The 16,505-nt window shown below is 44.5% G+C and overlaps 1 protein-coding gene across 2 annotated transcripts in view; it reads left to right on the forward strand.

Moving 5' to 3' along the window:
• The window catches only part of CCBE1 (collagen and calcium binding EGF domains 1), a 283,314-nt gene that overhangs the window by 229,483 nt on the left and 37,326 nt on the right, over nucleotides 1–16,505 (forward strand). For both annotated transcript variants that reach the window (XM_015122114.3, XM_077974672.1), the window contains exons 6-7: nucleotides 6,433–6,533; nucleotides 13,080–13,200. In XM_015122114.3, coding sequence (XP_014977600.3) covers nucleotides 6,433–6,533; nucleotides 13,080–13,200 — 222 coding nt within the window. The remainder of the gene's footprint in view (nucleotides 1–6,432; nucleotides 6,534–13,079; nucleotides 13,201–16,505) is intronic.

Raw genomic sequence — 16,505 nt, forward strand, 5'->3', positions numbered from 1 at the left:
GCAGGTCTCTGGGCCTCAGTTTCCTTATCTGTAAATGAGAAGGTTAAACTATATGAGCTTTGAAGACCTTTTCACCCTTTCAAATATTTTTCAAAATTTGGTGTGATTTAGCATAAGTGATGCAAGCCCTGTGATTCCATGTGCAGGCCTCATTTATTTATTTATTTATTTATTTATTTATTTATTTATTTATTTATTTAAGACAGAGTCTCCCTCTGTTGCTCAGGCTGGAGTGCAGTGGCTCAATCTCTGCTAACTGCAACCTCTGCCTCCCAGGTTCAAGCGATTCTCATCCCTCAGCCTCCCAAGTAGCTGGGATTACAGACGTGCGCCACCACGCCTGGCTAATTTTTGTATTTGTAGTAGAGACGGGGTTTCACCATCTTGGCCAGGCTGATCTCAAACTCCCGATCTCAGGCAATCCGCCTGCCTCGACCTCCCAATGTGCTGGAATTACAGGCGTGAGCCACAGCACCTGGTCCAGGCCTACATTTCTTAGTTCTCTAAGTACTGAGATTTAGAAACATGCCCAGCCTCAACAACTTCTAAGCAGAGGACTTTCCTCAAAATATCTGAAAGATGAATTATTAAACATCCAAGCGTTCAGTTCAGCAATAAGAAATGTCAGAGGCCTGAAGAGCCCCACATTCCAGAACATCAGAAGCCAGGAAGCATTTTCATCTGTTTTGGACTAATTAGTAAGCTCACTATTTCATTATGGTCGTTTTTTGTGAATTGAGAGTGATTATTGAGTATAACCACATGTGATCTGAAATCATCTCTTCCTCCTCGGTTTTCCTTTTTAACTTTGCGTTATCTAATGCCTGTATTGTTACAATCGGAGGAATTTGAAATCAAACACAACCTCAGCTGGTTGTTAAGAATCCAGGGGGAGAGAAGGGAGGCTGGCCTCAGGACTGCCTCTGAGGCTTGAGAGGTTGCAATCCACTGGCTCTGGGCTCTCTGAGACAAGCCGTCTGGCTAATGGACATTCAGTCACTTTGATTTTCTCTTTGAAAATATGTAGCCGGAGCCAGTTTAGTCACCCCAGGGAGTCTGTAGCCTCAATAGGGAGACAAATTAAGGAAATGTTGGCTCCATAGTAATTAGCTTGCCAGTCTTTATTTTTCAACTTTTGTTTATTTTCTGATAACGTGACCATGACCCCTGGTATCACTTATTACAGGGCAGTGTCAGATGGCCAGGTGTTTCATATTACTTTCAAGCTCCACTAATCCATAGATCAGCGGTTCTCAACCTTGCAATTACCTGGGGAGCTTTTTTAAAAAATGCTGATACTGTTGCCTAGCAGTCCCCAGATGGGTGGTGTGCAGCAGAATTCATATTTTAAAAGCCCCCCAGGTGATTGTAATGTGCCTCCGGGGTTGAGCATTACAGCCAGAGCACAAATCTGCACAATCAACTTTTAAACACAAACATGCTTTGTTCATTTCTGGCACTGCCCATATAAAATATTTCGGGAACACTGTTTGGTTTTTCTAAGATATCTAAGGCGTTACAATTTCTAATGCTTAGGATAGACGTCCTGGTCAACTTCAGGAAAAATTAGAGCTTCTTGCCCCCATGTGGCTAATCAATAATATTGCACCTTTAAAATCTGAACAAGTTGAAGAAAAAGTGTTAAGCGATACCACCCCAGGCTTTTCCCAGAGGTGTGACCACAGCATTAGTTGAGAGGATTGAAAACATGCAGCGATAGCTACCCCAATTTCTAAATAAACTGTTAATGTAGCATATGTGAGATTATTTATAGCTCCATGTTGACATTGTAGACGAATTGCAAGGTGGATGTGAACCCCAAATCAGAGTAGGTTTTATGTTCCAGGTCTACATATACAAAAGGTATGAGTCCTTGTTTATCTTTAAACCCTCGAGAGCTCTATTGAAAGGGTGATATAAGGTCCCAACTCCACATGTCTAATTTTGTAGAGAACTGAATCATAGTAATACCAACAATAAATAGCATAACAATGAGTGCTATGAATAGAGCTCTTACCATAAGCTGGGCACTGTTCTGGGAACCTATGTATCTTATCACTGGCTCCTCGTAGCAGCTCCAAGTGATAGGTGCTGTTACCTTTTTACCGTTCAAAGAACGGGCATTCACAGAAACCATGACTTGTCCAATTTAAAAGGTACTAGGTAGCAGCAGCTGCACCAGCGCCTACACTCCTTATTACCATGCTGTGTACTTCTGTGTCAGAGGAGCTTCAAGTCTTCTGGATAATGTTAATCTTGGTTCTCTGTGTTCTGATAATTCCACAACAGAACAGAAAACAGCCCAGGAATTTTCATGTAACAGGTCACTCAGCAGAGCTTCTGCCCTGGAGCCTGGCCAGCAGATAGCTCTCAGGTGTCCTCAACAGAATTCCCAATAGCAGGCTCACTGCATGCACCCACCCCTCCAGAACAGCCACTTGGGACCCAGTTGAGTTTGTGGTCTCTACACACAGCAAATCTGAAAGACCTAAGGCAAGTTACTTTCTCTCTCTGGCTCTCACTCTCCTTTTCTACAAAAGAGATTGAACAAAAGATATGTTCTAACATTCTATGATCTAAATGAAATAGTCTAGAATCTGGTAAAGAGGTTTATCTTATCGTGAAGCTGTCCAATTGCTTAATCATGTTAACACTTGGAAAATTTAACTGAGTATGTAAAAGTAGAAGTGGACAGAAACATGAGCTTTTAACTTTGTTCATGGTGGCCCAGCTCTGCCGACAGGGCTAGATTCTTAAAGATGAACTGAAAAATTGTTAAATGGATATCCTCACTTATTTTACATTCTCAGTGCCTGACACAGGACCTGGCTAATAGCAGATGCTCCATAGATGGATGGAAGGAAGGGAAGGTTGGATGGATGGACGGATGGATGGATACGTGGTTAAGAAGACGGAATGGATGGGAAGATGGATGGATGGATGGATGGATGGATGGATGGATGGAAGGAAGGATGGATGGAAGGATGGGAGGATAGATGGATAAGTGGTTAGGAAGATGCAATGGATGGGAAGATAGATGGAAGGATGGAAGGATGAATGGATGGATGGATGGTTGGATGGATGGATGGATGGTTGGATGGATGGATGGATGGATGGATGGATGGATGGATGGATGGACGGACAGATGGATAGATAAGTGGTTAAGAAGATGGAATGGATGGGAAGATGGATGGAAGGAAGGAAGGATGGGTGGATGGAGGGATGAATGGATGGATGGATGGATTGATGGACAGACTAGATTGATGATGGTATTGTATACATTGACCAGTAGATGAGATGGAATGGCTGAAAGACTGGTTGGGAAAGATGGATGTCATTTATCTGTCCTTAGGTATTAACATAATAAACCTGGAGCCTGGGTCATCTTTTCATGCAAGAGCCCACCGTTTCCTGCAGTCAGCACAACCAAAGTTAAGGTGTTCGCCCTTTACAACTAAGTATATTATTGCGTGGAAACTTGCCTGCCTTACTCTGTTGGAGATTGAGCTAAATAGTTCTGGTTTTCAGGAGTATTCAAGCTCCATAGGATTATAAATTGGTACATTGAACAGGGATAAAAAACCCAAAGGAGACTCTCTGATTTGTGGAAAAGGCATTGGACTTAATTTCAGGACAACTCCATTCTAAACCCACCTCAGATACTTGCTAGATGCTCTTCAGGAAGTCGCCAGACCTCAGTTCCCTCATTTTGCTATTCATGTTAATACTGTTATTGTAGGGTTCTGGGATTATCATGCAAAGGAAATTTAAAGGGTTTGGTGAGCCTGAAAACTGCTAGACATCCCCTCCCATCTACCTACAACCAAGCTTTGTGCTGAGGGTTTTCCATGCATTACCTTGCCCAGTCATCACAGCAGCCACATGTGGCAGGAATTGTAATTCCAGGGCTATGGTCGAGGCAAGTGGGGTTTGTGGAGGCCAAGTAACCTGCCCAAGGTCGCTGAGCCTATTCAGTGACAGAGATGGTACCTGCATCCAGAACAATGGGACTCAAGTTTGTACTGGTAATCAGTTCACTCTACCATCTCTGATACAAGACCTTCCCTGTTCCCCCTTACTGCTCAGCTCATTGTCACACAGCTGCAGTGAGTCAAAACCATCCCTCCAGTGTGCCAACTGAAGGGAGTACAGGTGAGGAAGCTATGGGAATTCGCCTAGAAAGCAGGCATTAAAAGGATGGCCCTGTTATGTTGGTTACACATAAAGTGGATTTTTTAAAACTGCCACTTTTGCAGAGATTCAAGTGTTTTTCTCCAATTACACATTCAAAACCTGCCTGAAGAGCTAGGTTGATACTGCATATTCAATAATTACACTGTTACTTGTGGCAACTCAACTACACAGCGTGGCATCATTTGTGTCAACCTGCTGGCTTGAGAAATGTGTGCTTAGCTTGGGTGCTGCCAATACCAGGTCTCCCATGGTGCAGGGATGGCAGTGCAGCAGGTAAGCTCTGAAACTGCCTGCTGTTGTGTGCTGAGGGTGCACAGTCTGAGACCTCAGCTGCCAGATTGCCTCTGGGCCTGCTCACCTCCCAAAGGGCAGAAGCCCTGGTCACTGCATATGTCACCAGGGAGAGGACTGGGCAGCCGGGCTGTGTAAGGAAGTTTCGCCTACATGTGGGCTGCCCTCATGCCCATCTCTCCATCCATTCAAGTGTCCATTTCCTAGGGTTGCCATAGAAAAACGCCACAAATTAAGTGGCTTAAACAGAAATTTGCCTCTGGTCTGAGGTTAGAAGTCCAAGGTGTCCGCAGCGTTGGTTTCTTCTAACAGCTGTGCAGGACAATCCATTCCATGCCTTTCCCTAGCACCTGGTCATCGGCAGGCAATTTTTGGTGTTCCTTGGCTTCCACTGCCTCTCGCCTCTGCCTTCGTCTTCACATAGCATTCTTCCTGTGTACAAGTTTCCCCTTTGTATAAAGACACCAATCATATTGGACTAGGATCCCACCCTACTCCAGTATAACTTCATCTTAACTAATTTTATCTGAAATGATCCTGTTTCCAAATAAAGTCACATTCTAAAGCACTGGGAATCAGGACTTCCCGTGAATTGGCAAAAAGGACACAATTCAACCTGTAACAACCCATTTCCCAAACATTTTGTGAGCATCCATTATGTGAGATACCAAGAAGTGAGCCTCGTTCTTAGGCAGCTTACACACTGGCATGTGCCCTAAGAACCGCTCTCCAGGGAAGCCTAGAAGACCAGCCTGTGAGTGGGAGGGACACACAGTAAATGCTGCCTGATTTTCAGACTTCTGTGGGTTGAGAGCAGGCTTCATGGAACATTTGATCTGCATCTTGGTGGGGTTCAACAAGTGGAGATGGAACAGAGGGCTTTGCAGAAGAGAGGAACAGTAAGAAGCAAATGATACGGGCCAGGAAGCACAAGAGATGGTCACGCGTTACCGACTTCCCCAGTCTGCGTTCTAGATAGTCGTGGTTATTATGTCACACAAACAGCACACCTGGCCCAACGCCAAAGGGCTGTTAAGCGAGGAGAGTTTATGCTTCCCTGGGTGTCAGACTGTCCTGCCTGCCCAAACAAAACACCCTCAACCTAGCACTTTCAGCCCACACTGCTGCCACCTTTGGCACACACCTTGGCAGTCTGTGCAAGGTCCTCAGCAGCGAGGTGACCCAGGTGTCTGGTCTTCCCAGCATGCAGGCTTAAGTAGCCCATTCCAGTGCCAGGAGGAAGAGAGCTGTCTGTATTCTTGGCCAGATCACCATTTACTTCACCCAGTTTTCCTTTAGCAAAGAATGTTTTTACAAAAAGCCCATGGAGCACCTAATGTTCTACAGCTGGGGTTTGGGACCCTTTGCAGTGGATGGGCCCGACTGCCTTTCTGTTGCTGTTGCGAGTGGCCCCAGATGGGGTGGCGAAGTGTCTGGGGCATTTCCTATCCTGGACTCAAGCATCAGTGAGGTCAGCTCCCAGCCCACTGCTGTGCTCCCTTTGAAGAACTGGATTAGCAGAGGTGATAAAGGCAACTTGAAGGCCCAGTGCCTGAGCTTGGGGAATATTTATAATGTGTGAACATTAGCCCTTTCAGAGAAGTATAAATCATGTCAGATTTATAGAGCCTGCCTTCTGGAAAAGCACTGATAAAAGGGCCGTGGTACGCATTTTCACACATGAAAGGAAGATCAGGGTCTTCCTGGCATGTCTAAATAGGAACAGCTGAGCTCAACTTCTAGCAGCAACCCTCTCTCTTTGTCCCCCACTCTTCCGTGACCCTGGAGCGTGCTGGCAGGACCCGAGAGCTGTAAAATCACCCACAGCTGAGCCCTCACATGTCCCGCTGTCAGCCGCTCTGTCCCTGGGACCACCCTTCCCGATGCTGTCTGAGTCTGGCTTGCATCCAGCCTCCCAGACAGGACTGAGCCCATCTCCTTTCTCAGGCCATGAGAAGTCTGAGAACGCGGTGAAAGCTGGAACTTGCTGTGCCACGTGCAAGGAGTTCTACCAGATGAAGCAGACCGTGCTGCAGCTGAAGCAAAAGGTACGTGCCGCTGGGGTGGGAACGATGATGCGTGATGGAAGGAGGGCTTGGCCAAGGCCAGGTGGAAGGATATTTACAAATGATACGAAAATAAATTATCCACATTGAGCATTCACGCAGTTGATGCCAGTGAGGTTTGGATGGATTTGGGATGCTTTGCCCACCCTCAGAGCCATCCAAGGGGCAACAGGACACAATGATGGCAAGGGATTGCAGAGGCGATTATTAAAATCAACACTAGGTAAGGGACACGTGGCAAAGCCATAGAGAGGGTGAGCTATAGCTATTGCAACTTCTCATAAAATAAATTTCCAGCCGGGTGCAGTGACTCACGCCTGTAATCCCAGCACTTTGGGAGGCTGAGGCAGGTGGATCACCTGAGGTCAGGAGTTCAAGCTAACGTGGTTAGCTAACATGGTTAAACCCCATCTCTACTAAAAAATACAAAAATTAGCTGGGCATGGTGGTGGGCACCTGTAATTCCAGCTACTTGGGAGGCTGAGGCAGAATTTCTTGAACCTGGGAGGCGGAGGTTGCAGTGAGCTGAGACCACCCCATTGCACTCCAGCCTGGGTAACAAGAGCGAAACTCCAACTCAAAAATCAAATTTCCATACGTGTCCTGGGAAAGACCTATGTGATTCTGTTTTATCTAAGATCTGTATATTATTTATGGAGAATATTGTCTCTATAAACTGCCATAAGCTCGTAAGGAATTTCTGCAGTAGCTTTCTTTTTCACTTTTAAAAATTATAGCCTGTGCCCTTTCTGAGCTCCCTGCACCTAGAAAAGCAGCCCTGTGGGAACTTCATGTCATCAAAGATGAGGGCCAATGCACTTTGTAAAAGGCTGTGTGAATGCCTGACAGTATAACAGATTTCTAGTAACACCGTTCTGCTGTGAGTAATGGCCCAGTACGGATCTGGCGATCTGACTTCCTGAACAACTGTCCTGGACCCATATAAACAGTATTTATTGTACCTAAGATGGCTTAATTTGCTAGTTTGTCAGTGACTCAGAAGTCACCCTTACACTGATGAAACATAATCTTCTTGGTTTGTTTAACTGCTCCCACTCAAGACTCTTAGCGTATCAGAGAGGTGTATCTGCCCTGTTGAACTTTGGCATCCAGTGATTCTAAAGGGCTTGAGAGTAAGTCTGAGATGGTATCTCTTTCCCATGTTCAACAAACATGCAGCAAGCCCGTAATGAAAACCACAGCTACCAGTTCAGTAAATCAACAGGCTGAGAAGAGAAATGGTTTGCAAGCCTTTTTTTACAACACTGACGACATGATCTGCTTAACGGAAACATGTATATATCTGATGGATAATTATGAATAAAACATAGATTTAACCCTAAATAGCTTATGATCCTAATAGGAAGACTAGGCAGTAAACCTTGTCTATCACTATAAACACAGAGACAGAAATAAATACATCCAACACAGATATCCCCAGTTTGAGCTTAGGTTGATGTTAGTTGTATTAAACAAACCCAGAGAAGGATTCCAGGAAGAAGTAAGTTTGCATTTCATAAGCCGGAAGGGCTTGGGGCAGGCAGTTGATCAGTATCTCCAGGTGTACCTCTCACGACATAAAGCTACCCTCCCTGGAAATAAATAAATAGATTATTTCCTTCCCTAGAAATAATCTATGTGCCTTAGGGAATTTATTTCCAGCCAAGATTAGGAACAAGGGGGCTAAATATCACAAGTTGTTCAGAAATTCAGTTGCTAAATCAATGTGTGGTTTTCCCTTAACCTCCCTGCCATGTTTTTTTGTGATGCATAAAAATAAAAATGTTAAAAGAAGTGGAGAAACTTGCACTGAAATACTTGTCACCCTCAAAGACCCTGCTGGAGAGCTATATAAAAATCCACAAGGTCGTCTTAATACTCCAGTAACTCTTACGCAATTGAGCTGGACTAGAGTCGTTCTACCTTATAGCAAAATCTTTCTGCAAATGCACTGTGGCAATCCCAAGCTAATGCAGACTTTCATCGAATGTTATGAGGAGCAACTCATTTCTAAAGGTTCCTATTAGAATGTCTTGCATTCTACAGCCTAGAAAGCGTTATATCCAGAATCACATTTAATTAGCACCATGACCCCGTGGAAAAGATACTGATGGTCTCAGAGAGGTGAAGTAACTGTCCAAGAGGGCAGGCCTAAAACCTAGGTCCTCTCACTTCTACTCTGGTGCCAGTGTTTGGATTGTCAGTTGGTTTTTTGTTGTTGTTGTTTTTGTTTTGTTTTGCTTTTGAGACAGAGTCTCGCTCTGTCGCCCAGGCTGGAGTGCAATGGTGCTATCTCGGCTCACTGCAACCTCCGTCTCCCGGGTTCAAGCAATTCTCTGCCTCAGCCTCCTGGGTAGCTGGGATTACAGGTGCCCACCACCACACCAGGCTAATTTTTTTGTATTTTTAGTAGAGACAGGGTTTCACCATGTTGGCCAGGATGGTCTTGAATTCCTGACCTTGTGATCCACCCACCTTGGCCTCCCAAAGTGCTGGGATTATAGGCATGAGCCTCCACACCCGGCCTGTCAGTTGGTTTTTAATGTCGTCTTGCTGCTGCTAATGCCATTTGTTCACAAAAGAACATAGGACATCTGTCCAAATAAACATTAGCCAAGAGGGAAATGCCAGCAGTCCTAGACCATGGCCAACCCCACAGCATAAAATGCTGTTTAAACACGTTGAACCACACCACGAATGTCCAGTCGGCAACGTTCCAACCGTGGGGAACACAACAGGTCACATGCCCTGGGTTCTGGCAGTCTGCAGACAACAGGAAACTTAAAAGACCTATCGCTTTTCAAATGAGCAACACTAAGCCATAATGTCTAGGTATGCACAGTTGGGTGATACATTATTTTTAAAAACACAGGAAGTGATTACTGTAAAAGGAAAGTGGTGACTTGTTGGGGAAGAGAGGAGACTGATTGGGATAGGGCACATGGAAGGAGGGGGTCCGGGGTGGCTGGCAAAGTTCTGTTGATTGATTCGGGAGTTCTTTAAAAGGGTGCTTACTTTCATTTTTAAGTTCTGGGGCACATGTGCAGGCTGGGCGGGTTTGTTACATAGGTTAAATGTGTGCCATGGTGGTTTGCTGCACCTAAAGGGGTGCTTGCTTTATAACAGTTTGCTATATATAGCAAGTGTTATATTTGTGTTGTGAGGTTTCCAGGTTCTTTGCTTTATTTTGCAATAAAAACATGTTTTTAAATGCTGTATAGACCTCAGTGCCTCCACCTCCACCACTTCTTCTGTGGTGTGGGAAGAAAACAAGTGATGTGGTGAGAAAGGGACAATGTGGGGATAGATGAGATGCCTGTCATTTCCCTTTCAGATGGGTCTCTGTCCCACAAGAGCACTTAAAATTAAGAGCCAACTCTCCTCTCCATTTTTTTTTTTTTAAGTTGCTTGTGTTCTGGCAGCAGGGGCTATCGGATTTGAGAGTCAAATTGCTGCAGAGAGTCCCCCTGGGAAGGGAGACTCCAGAAAGAGAGGCCTGGCACTTACTGTCTTGTGGGGAAACCGTGCCAACGGTGTTAAATCAGCAAACGATGGCCGAATGGAGTAGGGCCAACAGTCAGGCCTGAGAATATAGAGGCCCCTAAGATTTCAAGTGAGTAGATTTGCAGCGTGATGGCTGCACTTGCTCGCTCTAGCGCCACCTTTGCCTCGGGCGGTTATATGGCTTCTCAATAATTTGTGGTTTCCTCTGCTGCTGGTAAAATGGGTCTTCCCAGGATTATTGGGAATCCATGTTAAAGTGACTGTAGACCCGGAGCAGTGGCTCATGCCTGTAATCCCAGCACTTTGGGAGGCCAAGGAGGGCAGATCACTTGAGGTCAGGAGTTTGAGACCAGTCTGGCCAACATGGTGAAACCCCATCTCTACTAAAAATATAAAAATTAGTTGGGTGTGGTGGCAGGAGCCTGTAATCTCAGGTACTCGGGAGGCTGAGGCAGGAGGATCACTTGAACCTGGGAGGCGGAGGTTGCAGTAAGCTGAGATTGCGCCACTGCACTCCAGCCTGGATGACAGAGTGAGACTGTGTCGAAAAAAAAATTTTAAAAGTGACTGTAGGTTGCCACTTGGTTTAGTGGTTAGGAGCACAGATTCTGGAAGCAGATTGGCTAAGTTTAAATTCTAGACCCACCATTTGCTGGCTGTATGACTCTGGGTAAGTTACTTAACCTCTCTGTGCCTCAGTTCTACTTTTTAAAAAGGACATTAATACCTACTGCCTAAAGATTTTATGACAATAAAAGGTTAATATTCACAAAGAACTGAGAACAGTGCCATCCATCTAGAAAGAGCTCTACAAATGTTTAGCAAGTAAAAATATTATTTATTAGCACTCTACAAAATGCTTTACAAGAGGCATCTCATGGATTCATCCCAATGGCTCTTTGAGGCAGAAGCTCTCTTACAAAGGCTAGTATGAGATAAATGATACGTATAATTCCATTGACTGGAATCCGGGGGAAATGCAGACTCTTTCTACATTACTACAACCTTCCTCCCAAACTCCTAGCATCCCACAGCCCACCTTCTGCTGTGTTTATGCAGAAAGTGGGGCCAGAGATTCTGGACAGCCACCTCTAAAGTACCAGTGCCTTCACTCTGCACTCATTCTGCTACTGCACGGAGGGGCTGAAGGGAGCCAGGATGCAGCCACCCAGCAGGAGGTCAGCCGGGACACTGAGGTCAGCGTTTGCCACCTTACCTCGTAACTTTTACAAGAGGCCAAACCAAGCAAAGAGGACTGCGGGAAATAGGTGGGGAATAGGGGAGCGTCTCTGGAGCCCATCTGTGTGCAGGTCTCATCCTGAGGTTTTGTTTACAAAATTTTAAATATGAAGACTTGATCATGTGTTGAAGCTGCACATTTTGTAGATTTGAAAATGAAGGATGAAGGGACTTACCAAAGTTACACAGCTACTTAGGAACAAAGCCAGGAGCAGCCCTCAGACAGCCTTTTTTTTTTTTTTTTTTTTTTTTTTTTTTTTTTTTTTTTGAGACACAGTCTCCCTCTGTCACCCAGGCTGAAGTGGAGTGCAGTGGTGCAATCTTGGCCCACTGCAACCTCCACCCCCTGGGTCCAAGCGATTCACCTACCTTAGCCTCCCGAGTAGCTGGGACTACAGGCATGTACCACCATACCCAGCTAATTTTTGTATTTTCAGTCAAGACAGGGTTCCACCATGTTGGCCAGCCTGGTCTCAAACTCTTGACCTCAAGTGATCCGCCCACCTTGGGCTCCCAAACTGCTGGGATTAGAGGCATGAGCCACAGTGCCTAGGCCCCCAGACAGTATTTCTGCTGGGTCTATGACAATGGCTGGACACTGAGTCAGGCACGTTAAACACAACATCACTTTAACCCTCCAGCAGTGCTTCTAGGTGGCTGTTACCATCCCCATTTTATAGATGAGGAAATCCAGGCTATGTAGCTTACCCAAGATTCCACAGGTAGAACGTGGCAGGGCTGAGATTTAAAGGTAAGTCTGCCTCATGCCAACGCCCAAGGGTGGGATCCATGTTTCAGTGTCTCAGTTGGAAGCAGATGATAAAATTGCATCAGGCTTCAGCTGCCAGTGTTGACCCATTGCCTCAAGGTTGCAGTAGATTGACTGATCCATTTCCCTCATTCACTGGTTCACTCCTCTTCCTCCCCAGGGCCACAGGTACCCACTTGCAGGTTGTGGTGGTCTATTGCTATGACACAATGATGTCAGCACCATTTAAAATGTATCCCAGGAACACAGTGGTGACTCTAAATCATGAGCCCTGACTTGAAATTGTACAAAGCTGACTTTCAGGTTGCACAAGATTTTGATTCTTACAGTCATCCCTACTGAATTCTGAGTGACAGTCACAGGGGAATTGTAGTAGGGATCTCTAGAGGGACAGAACTAATGGGGCAGCTGTATATATTAAAGGGAGTTTACTGAGGAGAATTGACTCACATGATCACAAAGTGTCAAAGAATTTGTGGACACGTTTTACAACCACCACAGTCACTGTTGCCCAGTTATACTGAAGGTCAGCTCCGGGTGTGCAGGGGAACCGTCAGCCACATTCTCGGTCCTGGCTCCCAAGGCTGAGAGTTCTTTAAGGGCAGGGACCATGTCTTGGTCACCACTATAGCCATAGAACCAAGCACAGGACCTGTACATAGTAGGTGTTCAATAAATGTTTGAGACATAAAATAGATAATTAACAAATTGAGAGTATGAAATAAGTAGATCCTATTAATTATGATAATAATGAGTTCCAGTGATATGTAGGCCATCTGGAGCTTATCTAAGCTCACCTACTAACTAGCTGAGTAATGTCGTGCAAGTTGTTTGCCCTAGAAGGCCTCTAGGTTTAGAAAGAGGCTCTTTATGGTTTCTCTGAGCTCTAACTAGCTCTAGTAAAAAGTATATACATATGTCTCATGAAAAGGCTTTGCAGCTTCTACCACCAAGACAAATGCTGAGGCTCTCCCCTGCCATTGCTTCCTGACCGAGGCTTCCTCTTCTCCTTGCAGATTGCGCTGCTCCCCAACAATGCAGCTGACCTGGGCAAGTATATCACCGGTGACAAGGTGCTGGCCTCAAACGCCTACCTTCCTGGACCTCCTGGCCTGCCTGGGGGCCAGGGCCCACCTGGTGAGTGTAGAGGAGGGCACAGGAGGGTGATCACCATCAGAAAAAGCCTTCCAAAAGCTCACATTTGCTGGGGGCTGGACAGTGTTCTCCAGCCTCCATCGAGGAGAAACGAGGCAGGTGTCCATAGGGCTGCCACACACCCAGGCAATGAGAGGACCTTGGGAAATAGCCCCTCAAGCCTGAGAAACCCTCATAGCCAATAGCAATTTGGGAGAAAAAGGTCATTGTCCTGGGATTGGATAAGATTCCTAAAGATCATTTTAAGTTAAAAAAAAAAAAAAAAGAAAACTATCTTAAACTTTTTTCTGGAAAAATGTTAACATATACAAAAATGGAACAGTATTATGAAGCCCCCCCTGCTCGGGGCTCCTCGCCCAATTCTAACAACTCAGAGCCAGCCTCTTCCTGCTACTCCCCAGTCTTCCTTCTACCTTCCCTTATTTGTTTGCATATTTATACCTATATTTATTTTTATACCTAGCTATACGTTTTTCCAAGTCGACTGTATTGACATACAGGTGATATATAATGTACTCGTTTAAATTACAGTTTGAGTTTTAACAAATGTATTTACCCATCTAACTCCTATCCTACATTTCAAGATATAGAACATTTCTATCACCCTGGAAATCTCCCTTGTGTCCATGTGCATGTGTCTGCTTCCCCAACCCCTGGTCTAGGCAGACACTGAACTGCTTTCTTTCACTGTGGTCTCACCTGTTCTAGAACTCCATATCACTGGAATATTTTAATTTATATATATATATATATGTTCTTGTGAATGTATACTTTCAGCTTCTTTCATTCAGTATGCTGTTCCTGAAGATTCACACTTATTAATTGGGTGAAAATCCCAAACATCCTATCATTTCATCGGGAAATATACAATGAAAACTTAAAAAAATAGTTCCAAGTTATTTTATATTTTGAGTACCTCCACAGATAGAGCAATGGATTTTTTTCTCCACACTGGTAAGGGAAATGACATTAATGTTAGCAAATGATTCTAAACCTTTGAGTGCCTTATCCCTGGCTATCATTGCTTAGCGGTGTGCTAGGTGTTATGAATGACCTCTTGACATCCGAATTGGGAAGACCAGACATATAGAGCCAATGCAAATAAATAAAACAGTATCCACATGCCCTCCAGGTAAGTGCACAGATGCTTCCTGCTGTGGGAGCTGGTAGGGAGTGAGCACTGTAGCCTGCAATGGTCAGCGGCATTTAGGTTTGATCTGGACGTGGGAGACTGGTAGAAATTGCCCAGAGAAGGACACAGGTGGATTTTCAGTTGGAAAGTCAGCAAGAACAAAAGGTCAGAGTTCTTCACAGAGGGTCGGTGTGTTTCCTCTCCACTTATGTCTTGAACTCTTCAAACACAAACCTGGATCTCAGTCCGTCCAGAGAATAAGATGGTTCAGGATTTGGTTTTTCTTCGTTCATTCCCTTGGCCTGAGGTACTCTGGGTCATGGTGGAGTTTTCTCCAGCAAATGCTTCACACAGGCCCCCTCTGGCTGCTTCTAAACAGACTGGCGTCTCTCCTTATAAACTGCTTCCTAGCACGGTGCTCTCCACCCTCCTCTAAGAGAATGCTCTTGCTTTGCTTCTCTAGAGGAAGTCAACTCCAGGCTCTAGATCACTAGAACAAAACCAACTGTAGGATCAGGGGAGCCACTGGCTGTCTTGCTTAATAAATGCCTTGCAAGCTTGCTACTCCAATGCTGCCATATGGCTTACAACATGGTTTGAGCTGTCCAGGGTCCTTGATGGAGCAGAGAGTGATTGAGGATGAATAAGCTTTTGCAACATACCCAGCCTTTGAATGGGGACATTCCAAACCCATTTCCTTCTCTCTCTTAACTTTCAGTGTTTGTGGTACCCACCATTGAGACTTAGTAGGGAAGCTAGAAAGCTAATAGGCTTTCTCTCGCCCTTAAATTAAAGTCCAGTTCCGAGGCCTGTGGTGAATCAGACTGGAGCACCAATACAGGAAACTACTCTGGGTTGGAATCTGTTTAGCTTTGGTGGTAAGGGGGCGGCTGCTGCTTTCTGGCCTCCACTGCCATATATAAGGTGCTACCATTTGTACATCAAAGGCCCACATTTCAAAGGCACTTGACATACTATGATCTCTGTAGTGTACTGACTATGTAAATCTAGCTGAGATATCTCTGGCCTCTTTTATGTGCTACTGGAGGTAAAATATTTAGTAAAAGGAGAGATCTGGCACCCTTTCCAAACTCATTGTAGATATACCTGGAACCAGTATTAAGAGTAGGGGTATGAGACATGTTTGGATGGAACACTGACTGCTTTTAACTTTGGCTTAATTATTCTGTGTACTAAAAAAGACTTATCTAAATATGAAAAGTCTAAAGTATCTGTTTCTTTGTTTCATGTGCTGGAGTCTGAATGTCATTCCATCTTGTCACTGCTCTGTCAGTACTAGGCGTTAGGTATGGTCAAAAAGTAATTATTATGTGCGTTTAAAAGAACAATTATGAGACAAGTATAGCATAGCAATCTTCTCAGTCTCTTCAATGCAATCACTTAATAAAAAGCATTTACTAAGCAGCCTACTATGTATCCAGGACTATCTGAGGATATGCTAATAAATAAGACACAATTCAAGCTCTCACAGAGCTGATGATCTAAAATGGGTTAAAACACAATGTCCTTCTGCATGCAGAAGAATGAGGTTGGACCCTTACCTTACACCATCTGCAAAAATTAACTCAAAATGGATTAAAGAGTGAAATGGAAGACCCTAAAACTATGAAAATCCTAGAAGAAAACATAGAGGAAAGCTTTATGACATTGGATTTGGTGACGATTTATTGGATATGACCCCAAAAGCATAGGCAGCAAAAGCAGTAGATAAATGGGACTACATCAAACTTAAATTTCTGTGTCTCAAAGCGAAAATCAACAGGGCAAAAACAACCTACAGGATGGAAGAAAATAATTGTAAATCATATATCTGATAAGGGGTTAATATCTAGGATATATAAGAACTTCAATATTCAACAAAAAAAGCAACTGATTTAAAAAGATGGGAAAAGGACTTGAATAGACATTTCTCCAAAGAAGATATACAAATGGCCAAAACCCATATTAAAAGATACTCAACATCACTGATCATTAGAGCATTGCAAACCAAAACCACAGTGAGATACCACCCCACACCCATTAGGATGGCCACTATTTTTGAAAAAATACAAGCTTGGGAAACACAGGGAGACCCTGTCTAATTAAAAGAAAATTTAAGCTAGCCAGGCTATAGTCCCAGCTACTCAGGATGCTG

This window comes from Macaca mulatta, chromosome 18 (assembly GCF_049350105.2).
Source record: "Macaca mulatta isolate MMU2019108-1 chromosome 18, T2T-MMU8v2.0, whole genome shotgun sequence".
Lineage (NCBI taxonomy): Eukaryota > Metazoa > Chordata > Mammalia > Primates > Cercopithecidae > Macaca > Macaca mulatta.